A 16133-nucleotide genomic window follows, 5' to 3' on the forward strand; every position below is an offset into this window, starting at 1 on the left:
CATATTTATATTTCAAGGCAGCAAAATACTTATTTATGCAATCGTGCTTAAAAGCGCATTTACCATATAGGCGTCTCTAATCAATTATTTGTGTCTAAAATTCGGCCACCCTGACCTCGCAAAACTTCACTCCGACCTGCTCTTGGAATATGGTGGTTGTTATTCTGGTTTTTCTATAATGGAGACATACTCTTAACTACTTGATCTTTTAAAATTTCATACCTTGTTGATGATTTTTTCTTTATAGTTCCATTTCATACTGTGTACTTTCTTTATACTTTCCATACTGTGTATTTTATAACTTCTGTGAAATCAATTTTTTTACTTTTTGGGGTGACCTGCAGATTATTTCTTCGGTGAGGTCTGACTGCCAGACACCATTTTAAATTCTCTTAATGGTCTGGTATATTCAATGATTCTTTTTCTGTTTTCTTTTTTTTATGATCCTTATAATATACGTCTTGCTCGGACAGGAGTTCGGTGGTACTATGAACTTAACTTAAATATTATCTATATATTTTGATCAAACGATGATAACTCTATTCCTAATTTTTGAACTATTCTATACTGCTGGCGTAAAAACTTTCTGTTCGTCAGACTGCATGCATCCCATGTGATGGAGGGCTGGCTGTCATCATATTGTCGTCCGTAATGTAGACCTTTCCACGTCTGTTGTGGTGACTACCGATTGGTTGGCTACTCCTGTGCTGGCAGCCTGGCAGTAAACGTTCATGGCTACGTCGCTCGTGATGGCCCCCAGTTTTTGGTACCCTTCATATCATCAGCTAATTTGTTGTCACGTGCATTGGTTGTTCTTATCGTTGGAGTACCCCACATAGGTATGCCCCTTTTGCAAGCCCTCTTTACTTTCCTAAATATAACTATATATTTGTATTAGATATCGATGTTCTTTCCAGTTGCTCTATGTATTTGTGTTCTGAATCGCTTCTTAAATTAATGACTTTATGTCTAACATGATCTGAGAATAGAATATATATTTTCATTGTGTAAAACTATCGAACACTTGTTACCTCCTAATGTCCAACCTCTTTGATAAACTTACTTTGAGCGGAAAGACAAAAAATAATTTGAATTCATTTAGTGTTTAATATCTTACTATGTATTTTATAGCTTATCACTTTTGGCGCATAAAAAATATAATACACATTTATTTAATTTTTAAGCATTTAATTTTTAATCCTAAGCAAGCAGACCTTGATACTTGAACAAGGCTTCTACTTATTGGCATATCAAGACACCAAATGATAGATAATCGAGGTAATAAAATAAAAAAATTAATGAATATGTTAACAATAAAAAAATAAAATACGGAATAAGTTTTACAAGGAATAGACTATTTATTTCTAAAAATATTTGTCAACTGTATAATTAAATCATATATAGATAATAAACATACATTAAGCACATTTTTATAACATAATTTATTAGATACGGCAGTGTCTGTAAGTTGTCCTATTCTCTGTCTTTCTGAATTCCGAAAATTCCGTCTCTTTGAAGCAGACTCTGTGTCTAAACGTCTTAATACTTGATGTTCGAGACAATATCGCTCTGCATTATAAGTTGGGCCCTCACTCTAAAACGTTATCCCAACTATCATCAACTGGTACAAGTTTAATAGGTTCTAGAGGTGTTACCACTGTAGGAATGTTCGTCGGGTCGGTCGGTCGGTCGAAACGTGTGGCTGCCGCTGCGGTTATCTATCAGAACACTCACTACTATTTTTGGAAGGAATTTGCACGGGAACTTAAAACACTGGTTGAATCAAAGTTGTTTATTTCAACTTGCGATTGATACATGTGGTCGATGGGAGGATTGACAGGATCTTAGGTTAAGGTGAAGGAAGTACGGTAGCGCTGTGGAAGTGGTACTGTTACAGGGGGACGGTGATAAGAAAGAGCGAGACGTCGTCGTGATGGCCTTTTATACTCCAGAACTGCATGGTACCAATCCACCGGCGTTGCCAACCTTTGTAGTTGTTGATGGTGAATTGGTGGTGGCCTAAAGGGTCGTGGCGGTCGCCACACCACCTTTTCAACTTCACTGCCTTCTTTTATTAGCTGCAATTCTATACACTTTTTATCCGGGCAGATACTATGGTGTAACTAGTATAAAAAAAGTACTGTATTGGTTTTCTTTAATAAATAATACACCTTACATTTAATTCTTCTGGTGGTACACGGTGACATGTATTATAATCACAAGGGACTAGTACAATATTCCCGCTGTTAGCAGCTTTGCATTTCTTCAAATGTAATTCCATCCTTGATACTCTTATGTGATGTGAGTTATTGTAAGGACAAATAACTTTTTCATTGGGACTGTAAAATATCGGTTAAGTATTATCTTTAAATTCTTTGGTCATACATTACTCTCTTAATATCTCCATTGTTTAAATTTCTGTATTATGTGTTTTTAAGATATTTTAAAGTATACACTAATATAAATTGTTAATAGTTAAATTATAAACGTTTATACGTGAATAAATGCACTTAAACTTTGAAATATTTCAAGGAAGCAAACATTGTTTATCAAATTCTTTTATCAAAATATTTTATGTTTTCTTATTGATTACATATATGGAAGATTAAAGAATAAACTAGAGATGATGAAAGAAAATCGTTTGTAACTTCCGATGTATCGATAGTTACATAAATTATTCCATAAATATTATAAAACCTTTAAATAAACTATTAAATTTGGTACTTAACCTTAAAAGATTAGCTTCTCTACACTAATTAAAATAAAATATTTATTAAAAAATTCGATACTTTAATGTACATTTTACAATCTTTAAATAATATCGATATTTTTTTGGGCCGTGCCCTGTGTGTATGTTAAATCGCAATTTAAAATACTGACTTTATTTCTAACATGATCTGTGAAAAAAAACCTTTCTAAAATGTAAAACATAATCGAAACATAACGATTAATATACTTTGAAAACGGATATTTAATTTTATATATTAATATACTTTTTACAGTATTTACAAAACATCGGCCTATATATCAATATTTTTATTTTTTATTAAAAAATCTACATATTTTTTGTGAAATATCGAAGTATATTCCAGTAGCAGTAGCTGTTAAAAAATATTTATATTTTATTCATCCCTTATATCCATATACTTTTTTTAAAAGTTGACCTTGAAAGTGAAAGGAATACATAAAATTAAACAAATTAACTCGGCGGGAATGTGACACTAGTTGGAAATATCATTCAACATCTTTCATTCAAGATCAAAATGATATTAAGTCGACTGCACGTTGTCGATATGTTCCCGTGCCTCACCTCCGAATGGTTCCAGAACAGTCTCCGTTAGTTCGTTGATCGAAACGCATTGGCTTGCCTTACCTGTCGGACCAATAAGGTAGTATTTTTGTCGAATAAAGGCCTCTTATTTAAACAAATAAGGTTAGAATATAATGAACATTTTAAAGACTAGAACATCTGTGCTGAGGTTATAACAGTGAGTTAAATAAGAATTTCTTTATTAAAATAAGTGGTGACAGTGATAAAATAGCCGATGGATTATCCCCTTCAAAAATGGTAAAGTCAGACTGTGTAGAAACTTTGCTTTTCGTCTTATCAGAACAGAAGCTGGAAATAACTGAATTAGCTTAAAAATGCTGTATGGCGTGGTAAAATTACTCATCTGGTGCTTCTAATGCACAAGCTAGAATGGTTTGGATATGCAATTAATCTAAACTAAAAATTAGGGGTAAGTGATAACATTATAATTGTTAAGGCAAGTCAATCTGTCAAAGTCCGGTACATACTATACAGTACATAGTTACTATTTGAATGTTAAGCTATATATAATAGTACAGGAAAAATATGTAACAGACCTTATTCTTGGGTTTACTAACAAATAATTTCCGAGTTAACTTGCCTATAATGCAACAACTCTCTGAATTGGCGTCAATGTCCTGTATGAAATGCTTTTATTTCTTGGTAAATAAAATACAAATTCAAATATTATAATGGTCACTATCTTGATAATATACTAGGTGTTGCAACGGTGATTACAATAACAATCGTATATCAACTACGTCAGCAAAATACTCTTCGAGACTCTAAGAAACTATATGATTTCTGGTCAAGGCGTCGGCCTTTGTAGCCAAAAAGTGTCCATCTCAGCATTCCCATCGCTCGGTCCCGATACCACGTCTGTCTCGATTAGCGAATGAGTCATCAGGTGCCATCTATGTAATTGGTTAACAATACCGATCTATATTTTCTTATAGCCCATCTCTTAGTGATTATGGAAAATTTCACTTGATTCATTTACCACAACGACCTATTTTGACGCACTGTATTAAGTAACATTGAATACGGACTATATCTTTTTACTCTGAAGCGGCAATAGAAATAAAAAATTCTGGGAATATACGAATAGTTAATTTAAATCAAGAAAGAAGTCATCTGTTTGTACTCAATCATTGCAAAAAGGCCCATGCTGAATCCAACAAAAGAAATCTTCATAAAATCCCTATTCCTACTCTGTTGTGTGATAACAAGACATAGCATTTCATTATAATGATGACTGTGGTGCAGAAACATCTACTAGATGATAGAAACACCACCTAAAATCTGTCATTCGATGGCAAAATGACGGCAAATCGACTGCTACGTTGTCGATATTTTAAATTATTATTTACATATAGGGAAAATAGTTTAGTGGGGGATTTACAGATTTGCGGCTAGCTGCATATTGAAATTTTGCAGTTAGTCTTAAGTCTGCAATACGTTAACCTAATTCACAAACATACTAAATAATTTTTTCTGTTAATTAGATTTTGCAAATACTAAAATATCGCAATATAATATAGTTTTAAGCAATATAAATAAATATAATTTTGCATAATACTAGGATTTGTATTAAAAGTTTGAGTCTCGTTTTCCTCATTTTTCCGCTTTCTAACATTTAAATTTTTAGGGCGCTTCGATTTCATTTGGATTATTTTATCATATTTCATATCACATCATAGTGCAACCAGCAGCAAAAAGAACATAAATGAATAAATGGAACTAAAATGTATTAAGGCAAATAATGTAAATTTGCCTACAATATAACGACTACTGTGTGACTATAACTAAAATAATTTTAAAAATAGTTTAATATTTTTCTTTGTACTTCGAGATTTTGACTGTTTATGATCTGTGATCGGTGGTTAATTGAAATATTACTCCAAAAATATAAGGTTTTTTTTTGTTCTGGCCTAAAATCAGGCGGTGGAATGCATGACGCATACCTGGTCGCGGAGACTTGCCCTGGAGTGACAAGTTGGACCGGGTTATGTGGGACTGTTGATGAATGATGTTGTTTTCCTTTGTGAAAGAGTTGAGAGCGTAGAGTATTGCCCTCTTGGCAAGCTTCGAAATGGCGCTGAGAAGGCTGATAGGCCTGTAATCAGATGGAGATGATTTTGCTCCTTTCTTGGGTATAACCGCTTTATGTGCGTGTTTCCAAGACGCCGGGAAGTGTTGCAGTCTCATGATGGAGTTAATGATGTTTGCCAGTTCTGCAAGCTGCTTATGCGGGAGCTTTTTTAACTGGGTAATCGACATTCCATCGAAACCTGGAGATTTTTTGGTTTGAAGTTTGGCAATCATAGTCTGTAGAGACTTTGGAGACACAAAATGGTTGAGAAGAAAGGCGGGGGTTACTGGTCTTTTGACGGAGTTGGATTCGTTGATGACAATGTCAATGTCTTTAGCTTTAGTGTTCTGTGCGGGTGGGAGGCATTTCATTTGAGCTTCGTCGGTCTCCGCAAGGAGCTCGACTTTTTCTTGGTCAGTGACTGTGAAATTTCCTGTAACCGCTGACTTCAGGGGAGGGATGACATTGTGCGTCTTCCCCACGAGGCATTTGGAGACACGCCAGAAGGAAAGGGGGCCATCCAGCCTTTGGTCCGCGAGAAATGAGTTCCATTTCATTGCTCGCCAAGTCGAGACGGCCGCCCTTACCCTCTTGCATGCTCTGGGTGAAGCAGCATCAAGGGTGAATCGAGCTAATCTGCATAAACCGTTTTTGATGCGAATTTCACGTTTAAGAGAAGCGGGAAGGTTGTTTTTCCTCGGCTGGGGTTGTGATGAAATTTTGACTGTGGCAGATTCGTGAGCAGACTGAATATCGCGAGTTAGCTTCAGTACGGCTTCCTCGAGGTGTTCTGGTGTGTTAATTTTCGGAATTGGATCGAATTTCAGGAGAAGAGATTGGTAGTTTTTCCAGTCGGTTTTTTTCCTGAATCTTGTTAGTGGGACTTGAGTGGTGGCGCAGATTCCGAGTTTGAGAAGGACCGGACGATGATCAGAGTCTAGTTCGTCAAGGACTCGAACTTCGGAATCACGATTTACGTCTTGAAGAATAAAGAAATCAAGGATTCTTGCTGCGCCTTGAGAGACTGTACTAGGGTGATGGGTGGGTTCATCTGGCAAGGCAAGACCGTAGCCCAGATCTGCACATAGAGCTACGATGGCGTTACCTGCGGGATTCGCTCTGGAACACCCCCAGATGGGGTGGTGGGCGTTGAAGTCGCCACCTATTATTTTCGGAAATTTTCCTTCCACGAGTGATCGGTATTCGGCATAGTTGAATGCAGAAGATTTCCTGTACAGGGATTTAATCACGAAGGGACGTTCTTGGATATCGGTTTTAATGGAGGTTGTTTCGAAGTTGTTTACTGATAACGATGGAAGGAGCTCGTGTTTGACTCCTTTTCTAACGAGAATTGCGGTTCCACCGCCTCGACTCGGTGTTCTATCGTTTCTGTAGACCAAAAAGTGTTCGAAAGACAGACGATGCGAAGGTTTCAGGAAAGTTTCCTGGATGAGCACGATGTCGACGTCATAGAATGTCATGACATCTTCCAATTCCGCTTGCTTTCCGCGTAAGCTATTTGCATTCCATGTCATCAGTATAAGAGATTTCGGAACAGCCATTTCGAAGAGTTAAAGGCTGCTGGAAGTTATAGAGACAGGTAAGTGTTGCCGCCTAGGCAGCGACATTTGGAAAAAGACGAGCAAGTTGGTGAGCCAGGGCGATCACTTGCAGGAAAGCCTGCGGGTCAGTAAACGCCTGTATTGTGGAGTTAAGGTCCGGTGTATTGGTTGGAGCAGGAGTTTGAGTTGGAGCAGGCTGGGTGGCGCTGGCTAATTTTTGGGCTAGCTTCCTGCCACCTTGGTTACTCCATGCAGAACCTTGTGGAGGCCTGGTTTCGGTCGGAATTTTTGGTTTTCTTGGAGCAGGAAGGCAGCTGCAACCGCTGAAGTTTGCGGTATGAATTTCACTGCAGTTGCTACACTTTCGAGGTGCTTCTGGGATTTTGGTACAGTATCTAGTGTCGTGATGCCCGGCACATTTGACGCAACGTGGGGGGGCTCGGCAATATGAGCTGGAGTGCCCGAAAAGTTGGCAGTTGAAGCACTGCACTGACTGGCCGTTTCCCCTCTGGACCTCGACCTTCACTGTGATGACGCCGAGTTTGGTCATATATATGATCTGTCGCTCCTTCGCGAGGAACAACTACCTGAACAATTGGTAGTTCTATCCCGGATTTTAATTTCCATCTTTGCACCAATTTGGGATGGAAGCCTTGATCAAAGAGAAGTTCACGTACTTCGTCAATGCAGAGTGATTCTGGGATGTTTTTTATTATTACCCGGAATGCTCTCTCCTCCGGATGACAGAAGGAATGGTAAGGGTAATTCCTTTCCTCGAGCAGGGTAGTAAGTTTACGGTAATTGTCGCTTGTGGCGACGAATAAGAAAATGCCCTCCTTTTTGTTTCGGGTTATGATGTCTATTGATTGTGCCTTAGTAATTCTAATGAGCTCCATGAACCTCTTCTTGTCACGGAGCACTATAGGCGGAATTTTTTCCTTTGGGGGACTTTGAGAAACAGTCGCCGAAACGGTTGGCACTGTTTTTGCTGTGGAGGTTAAGACTTGTTTAGTGGCCTGGCTACTTACCTACGCAGGTTGGGTTGGTCTTGTGGTAACTTGTTTCGGTACTGGCTGTGGGGCCGTCTTGGTGGTCGGCTTGTTTTGCACTGGTCTGGTGGCAAATTTTGTAATCGAAGGCTGTACGTTAGCCTTGGCTTTCGATTGGGTAGATTTAGTGACCGGCTTGGCTACCGGATTGGGTTGTGATTTGGGAGCCTGTTTTCCCTTGTTGCCGGGCCCTCTTTTCCTTTTTCCCACCAAGGTGAAACCGTTTAGCTGGTGTCTGGGTCTGGATTTCTATGGCAGCGGGAATCTTTACTTCCATGGCATCTTTTTGATGCTTCATGAATTGTGCTATCGTAGCTGTGAGAGTTTTGATTTCTTCCTAGAGATCTTCGGAAGCCTTTTCGCTCTTTTCCAGCTTTTCCGTCTGTTTGGGCTTTTGCGAACATTTTAACGTCAGCTATCTGCTTTCGCAGGTCTTCGTTCTGTAAAAATATAAGGTCTAAAAGGATTAGTTTTCCAAACAATTGACAATGATCCTATTTCAATTGTTTAGTATTTTATTTACGTATTTGTTAATATTCGAGAAGCTACCCGGTCGTTCCGTTTTACCATTATCCCTCAAGTCGGAAAGAATTAAACAAGTTACAAAATTTTAAGCATCTGTTGTTAATATGAATTGCTTATCAAAGTTAGGATACATTAAAATACTATCAGATGTTATAATTTTTTTACATTTTTCAAAATATGTTTTATTTTTTTAATATGGAATTAAGAGATTTCAAGAAATTTTAAACAAATTTAGAATATCAAAAAGACCTATAAATTTTTTTAAAATTGGAAAATATGGAATTAAGAGGTTTCAGAGATCTAACAAAAGGCTTGCCGGTGATAACCCCAAGTTGTCGTTATTGTGGAATATTTGTAATTTTTTCTATATATGTAGGGAACGACACCTGATCCATCTGTCTGACGGAGCCGTATCTACGTTTCAAGACTACGCTCTGAATGGTTACGCTTGTTTGTGGAATAGCCGCCACCGAAAGAATACGTTCGAGTGGCATACAATAATGATTAGTTTTTAATTTTTTGTTATATTAATTTTGGTTATAATTTATATTAACAGAAGCAACCGTACAATTATTATTATTGGCTTGCCATAAATTATGAATTATGGGTAATGTAACACCTATACACTGATACACCTATATACACTAAACAAGTTCCTGTGGTTTGGTTCGCTTCGATCTTCTGATTTCCCGCGTGTTGTCCAATAGCTGTATAGCTTTCACGTTACTGTGATTATGCAACCGTAGTTCAAGGCGAAATCTTGGATCACTTCTTGTATTCATTTGATTTCGAGGTCATTGATAATTATTCGCAAAACTGTTTGATGTTTGGCGTATTATCAATATATGGCATTTGTCAACCCCTTATGTGCACACCATGGATCCAAATTGGCTTTATGATTGACTGATAAACCAATCTCTTTGATTTTAGGTTAAGTGGAGAGTATATTTCAATTAACCAATACATTTTCTTGACTTTGAATCTAATCTGCTCTGCTTTTTGTCTAACATGAGGTTTTTAGTTTAACCTACTATCGAGACATATTTCGACGTATTTAGCTGATTCTGCTTGAATCAGGCATCTGTCAAGTGATATAATTATGTATTTGTCATTTTACTTCAATTCAAAATTAACATGGACGGATTTGGAGCGATTAAGCCATATTTTTCAGTCTCTAGTCCATTTGTAGATTTTTTTACCGCTACTTGTACGTTATCTACAGCCTTAGATAACTTAGACAATTTTTAATATGAAAACTGTGTCGTCGGCAAATGTTCCAAGTATTGTTTCTTCTGTTGTAGGGATACGTGGATCTTCAGCTGAAATAGGGTTGAGTGTAGAGATTGCTCGTGCATCTAAAACTCTAAATTTTTTCAAAATGTTATTATTCGAGGAGTCGACAGTAATTGGGGGGAAGCAATCTGTTCATTTTGTATATTAATCCCAAATGCCGTACCCGGTCAAAAGCTTGTGAGACGTCCAGTAATATTGCAGGGCAGTATTTCTTTTCTTCGAGTTCCTTTTTAAGTACCGCTGTTACTCTATGCGCTTCGTCCATTTTTGAGTGGTGATTTCAAACTGCAAATTGGAAATCTGGTATTTCTATAAATTACTTAATGCGTTTTAACAGCAGTTTCTCATATAATATTGATATCGTAGGTAACAGCGAAATACACTGGTAAGATATAACTTGGTCTACTGGTTTATCAGGTTTTTTAAGCAAATGAATTCGAGCAACATTAAATAATTCCGAAACATGCTTCAGTCTCAAACAGGCATTGAATATTCAATATATCTTTTATTAACCAGCCTTTTTAGGATTGATGTTAATATAAATTTCTGTGGCAACTTCTATTGGAGAAATCTGATTTACAACAACATCGGTCTTATGAACAGGATTTGTATCTATTGCAGATTCTATAACCGTCGGTTTGTCGCATCTAGTGCTAACAATACTGGAGTGTGATCAAATGATACTTCGCAAAATCTCTCGATTTGTATTTAATTTGAAGAGATGCCTTTCGAAATGTAAAAGTCCAGTAGGTCTGATAATTTTTACTGCCCCAGTAAGTGGGTTTGCGCCCAGAGTAATAATTACATGTAATTCCAGGTATTATTAATCGTGAACCTCAGGCTGTATGTTTAACATTTTTTTATTATTTAGTTATTATATTGTTACTAGTCGTTTCCGTCTAACCTACGATTTGTCTTTGTAATAACTTAAATCTAGGTATATAACTAGGAGGACCCATCGGCCCTATCTCAGTCTTTGGTGAAATAATGTTTATACGTGTCACTGCTGAATTTTTTAATATATGCACCTCACTACACAATGCTACACAAGATCAGGTGATTTGATTTTCTTGAGTCTATGTCGTGTTCTGGTGGTATCTTTCCTCATGCTCCCTTGCAATTCTCTTGATTTCTTTACTGACTGTGGGTATCTGAAGGTCTCGATGTAGGTAACAAGTGCTATAGTATTTGGGTACACCCACAATACCTCTCAGGACTTTGTTCTGAAAAACTTATTTGATTTATGTTACTCTTTGCAGAACATCCCCATAATTGAACTCCGTATGTCCATATATGTGTTAGTAATTGCTTATATATTAGCAATTTATTATATACTGTTAATTGTGATTTTCTTCCAATTAGTCAGTAGATTTTCCTATTTTTCAACTCCAGTTCGTTTCTTTTCTTCTTCATATGTTCCTTCCAGCGAAGTTTTGCATCGAGATTCATTCGAAGATGTTTAGCGTTGTTGCTATATGGAAATATAGTGTTATTTAATCTTATTGGTGCTTGTACGGTCTGTTTATATTATGAACTGCACGTGTCCAATTATTTAAATTGTCACTTGCCTGTTGTAATTTTCGTGAGGCTTCTTCAGTATTATCTCCGACAGCTATAATCGCAGTATCATCAGCAAATGTAGCCTTCGTAATATTTTCCATTTGAGGTATATCACAAGTGTAGAGCAGATAAAGCATTGATCCCAGTACACTTCATTGTGGTACACCTGCTTTAGCTTCTTTTATTGTAGAGTAAGCTTCTTCTTGTTTGACTCTGAAGATTATGGTTGTAATGTATGATTTTAATAGTTAGGTGTGTTGTTTTGGTAGTATTTTCTGTAGTTTATGCATAAGGCCTTCATGCCAAACCTTATCGAAGGCTTGTGTTACATCTAAAAATATAGCTGAGCATACTTTTTTACTTTCGTAGGCTTTTTCAATAACATCTGTTATTCTGTGGACCTGGTCAATTGTTGAGTGCTTGTTAAAAACCCAAACTGGTGTGTTGGTATTAGGCTTTTTTTCTTTATATGATCGGTTTTATTCTTTTCAACAGGAGTTTTTCAAAACCTTAGATATTATTGGGAGCAGTGATATAGGTCTAATTTCCACATAGGTCTCTTATAGACGAACTGTGTAGACATGAACGCTTTAAATATTTTGGGACTTTCCAGATTGAGTAATCAGTTTCTTTATCACGTGTTACATTTCTCAGATAATCATTTATGGTTTTGTTTTTTATTTCCCTTTTCACTCTTTGAGTTATATTGTTTAAACTATTTTTATTTTCAGGTGTTCTGTTTTGTTGCCATTTTTTTCGTAATTTACGTTTTTCAGCTACCGTTTCCTTCACTTCTTTTGGATAATTAATTCCTTTAGTTGTACTATTAATTTGTGGAGTATTATTCCAAGCAGCTTGTTGAATATCAACTACGAATTTCTCTGCTTCAAAATTTAATTGTTCAGTTGTCTTGAGGGGTACGTATAGTTAAATTCGTTTGTTCAATTGTTCAGCAAATCGTTCCCAGTCTGTTCTCTTGATTGTTAATGTTGGGTTTCTTTCTTGTCTTATTATATTTTCGCTCAACGTCAGAATCACTGGCGTATGATCTGAACTTATCTCAAAATTTTCTTCGATCTTTTTATAGTTGGCTGTTATGTTTCTTACTATGAAGAAATCTAACAGGTCTGGGGTTTTCTCTTGATTAGTCGGCTAATAAGTTGGTTTTCCAGTTGACATGTAACTACATCATTGTTCAGCAGCTGCTTTATGCCGTTCATTGCCTTTAGTTGATGTCATTCTGGGTCCCCATCTAATATTTTCTGCATTGAAATCAACTCCAATTTTAAATATTTCTCCCAGGTTGCTTAGGACATTCAAATAATTTTCCTTTTTTTGATTGTATCTTCTTCTTCACTTCCTTCTCTTGCGGTGTTAGCTGGATGTATGGTATGATAAAATGTATATCCTCTAAATTGTATAAGGACTCTTTTGTTAAATGGGTTTCTGATATTAGGCAAATATCTATTTTTTGCATATCTAGGAATACTTTTAAGGTAGCGTGATGTTTCTGCATTTTGCACTGTATTTTGGTTTAGTTCTGCATTAATTTTTCACTTTTAGCTGATGATGGAAGCGCTCTTGCCATAGCTTTGATGCCTCTGTTTTTTTTGTCGTCATAAGAGTGCCATTACAGTTTCAGCAACTCTGAACAATCTATTATTTTTGTGAATATTGTACGACATTCGGCGTCGAGTTTTATTTGTCCATTGTTCAGTACCGTTGCTTTGAATATTATATACTTGGACCTCATCGTAAAGCAAGTCAAAGTCGGTAATATTACTTACCATACTTGGGGGTGACCTGGGCATTCTAATTTCTTTATTTTGTTCATTATTTGGTTTTACTTTTATTTGCTGTGATGATGATCCCCGGGGAATTATTTGCTTTTATTTTTTTACTTTTACCCGTTATTCAGCCTATTTCTTTCTGCAATTCTTCTTCATCTGTTTCGTATATAACAATTGGACTGCTTTTGTTGGCTTGGTGGTTTGTCCTTGCCTTCAGAGCTTTGTTTATTTAGTTGTAGCTGGAGGGCATATATTTGTTTTTGAATATTGGTTAATGCGATTTCAAGACTCTCTGATTTTTCGTTCATCCACGCATTGTAGAGTGCCCGTTCGTTCTGGGTTCTAGTTGTGTTTTCTACATTCAAAACTGCAATATGTGATATCCTGATGTCGATATTTCCATTTTATCTATTTTTTGTGTAGTGTTCTCATATTTTTTACGTGTTGTTGAAATAATACTGTTATTTTTATGTTTAAAATTATCCTACCCTGCATTTGTGGTCCAGATATTCAGTTTCGGCTCTTAACGTTTTATGACATTTTGCATTTATTTTCTACTGTACTGACCTTTTTTTCCGATGGCACTTTCACTTTTTCTGTTTATTCTAAAATCTCCTCCTATAATATATTTTGGGCTTAATTTTAACAATAAATATCTATAACATGAACATAATAAAGGAGGATTTTATAAATAATAAATGGAAATTAGAAAGAGAAAACTGGAACACTCTATGAACAAATTATCATGAAACTCAATCAGGGTGGTACAGACACTAGAAATAGAAAATAAGAAAAGCGTAGTGATTCTGAACATGGCGTCTTTGGAAATGATGTGTTATGAAGTTCTAACATCTCTAGGATGTGTTACAACAACATGTCGTCAAAATGTGGACAAATTGTACATTTAAAAAGAAGTGGCAATCCCGTCTAGTTCATTTACACTTTCCTTCAAATTTAATAAAAAACATAACTGATATTAAATTAAACGGTCTAAAATATCGCATTACTAGATCGATTTCTATGTACCATAGATATTTGGAACCATTCATGATTTTCTTGAATAGTACAAGTCTTCGTCGGTATTTTTGGCCAAAATGTTGAGAAAATATTAACAGTAGAACTCGCTTTTATTCTATTATGTAATATCTAGAGGAATAATACTAAAATTATGGATTTATAAATACATAAGGATTGATAATCAATTTATCATAAACATATAAGTTGCATTTAATATATCTTAATATTAAACTTGAAAATCCGTTGTAGATCCTTCAGGTCTCTCCTAAAACCTTCTCTGAATATCAATAATCAAAATTCCCAAATTTAAATAAAAATATGCTACCTATCTAAATATACATATATTTATCTTAATCAATTTTAAGGCATATTGATATTTATTTTTCTTGTAAATACTCTAATATGCATCAATGATGCTGATGTTATAACAAAGCGATATTTAAGTTCAAAATAGCTATTCATTTCAAAAATATACGAAATATCTAATACCAGCATAACTAGACATTCAAAACTCTTTTGATTTATTTGTAATATAAATATTGTAAGATCAATTTCGTATTAAAATGGTACTGATAAAATAAATTGATTATGGCCAAAAGCATACCCTTAATCTAGTATTATTTTATCAACCACCTTATAATACACTAATATTAATGATTTACTGAAATCCTTATTTGGGATTTTTATTAATTAGACCTCATAAATGAAATTGACGATGGGCGATAATTGAAATTACAATTACTGACATGTTTAAATGTACTAGGTAAACTAATACATATTTATCTCAAAATATCTACGTTTCACTTATGAAATTAGGAAAAATACAAAACAACAATATTACAATGAACATAATTTATTTAAGTATAAAGGACATTAGGATAAAGTTATGTTATTTGTGTTACATCCACTTCATCGATTTTCTCTGGACTATTTCTTAAGGGTCTAAGTTATATAGACTCACTAAGATTGTGGTAACATTGGCCAATAACTGCAAATTTATCATCTTCTTTCTAATTGAGGTAGACGTCCATATATCCACCTTGTGGGTTATATAACAGTATACATCTTGTATCTTTCAACTCATTTGCCCATGGTTCTACACTTATTGTGTCATTTTCATCTCTATTAGCTGTGGATTCAAAACCATAAGCGGCTTTTATGTTTTGGAACTCTTCGTGAGTCACTAAATCTATTCTTCTTACATTAGTAATATCCACATCGTGTCTTACATCATCCTCTATAACATTAAATGGTATTTTAGCTGCTCATTTGGTTACAATTTATTCTCTATTTGTTTTCGAGAGCTGCAGGAGTTTAAGGTATTTTCATGTCCAAAATATGTTTTGGTGAATTCTACTTCATATTCTTCACCTTTGTTCTAATTTAATACTTGCTAGGCAATGTGTATTTATCTTGTTTCTTCCTTGAACTTCCTTGGACCCTGAAATATTATGCTAGCACAATATAAAGAAATATAGCTTCTTCTCTCTTGACACGAGGTTGGGGCTTGCTCCATATCATTTTCCCATATTTGAATTTCTTTAAAGGTATTAAATTTCAATAACTCCTCAACGTTTAAGTTATGAGTTGACTGTAAATGATTCATTAGAAGATTCGCTTACATTATAGTATGCTCGCATAACTTACATGTGTACAGTATTTTTGTTACTTTGGTATCTTCATTAATAGCAGGATGCTTTGTTTTGGATCCACGCTGTTTCAATATTTGTTTGCTGCTATATTTATTTTCGCAAGTAAAATATTTAAAAATGAATACACCCTTCAGATTTAATGCAGATATTTTTCTAAAACATAAAATTATTGTAAGATTCAGCAGGAAATTCTCTTGTTATGGACATTCAAATTAGAGCAGATATATAACTTCGTACAGTTTTCAAAATAGAAAAGCTTCTTTTGTTCCATGTTTTGTCTTTC

General features: G+C 35.3%; 1 protein-coding gene across 1 annotated transcript; it reads right to left on the minus strand.

Annotated features, from left to right (window-relative positions):
* Positions 1-1334: 1334 nt before the first annotated feature.
* LOC143205679 (uncharacterized) lies at positions 1335-2576 on the minus strand. Its single transcript, XM_076418775.1, has 3 exons — positions 2391-2576; positions 2177-2339; positions 1335-2123 (listed from the first exon to the last, which is right to left on the minus strand). The coding sequence occupies exons 1-3, from the start codon at positions 2405-2407 to the stop codon at positions 1845-1847; spliced, it is 459 nt and encodes a 152-aa protein (XP_076274890.1). The 5' UTR covers positions 2408-2576; the 3' UTR covers positions 1335-1844.
* Positions 2577-16133: the final 13557 nt, after the last annotated feature.

Source organism: Rhynchophorus ferrugineus, unplaced genomic scaffold, assembly GCF_030347505.1.
Source record: "Rhynchophorus ferrugineus isolate W39M unplaced genomic scaffold, kcgeb_rfMv2 rfM14, whole genome shotgun sequence".
Taxonomy (NCBI): Eukaryota; Metazoa; Arthropoda; class Insecta; order Coleoptera; family Curculionidae; genus Rhynchophorus; species Rhynchophorus ferrugineus.

Bases quoted from the DNA above. Each gene is read 5' to 3' on its own strand.
- LOC143205679 (XM_076418775.1), bottom strand. The intron at 2,124-2,176 runs GTAAGGTGTATT...TTTTTATACTAG, and splicing joins TACCACCAGAAGAATTAAAT to TTACACCATAGTATCTGCCC.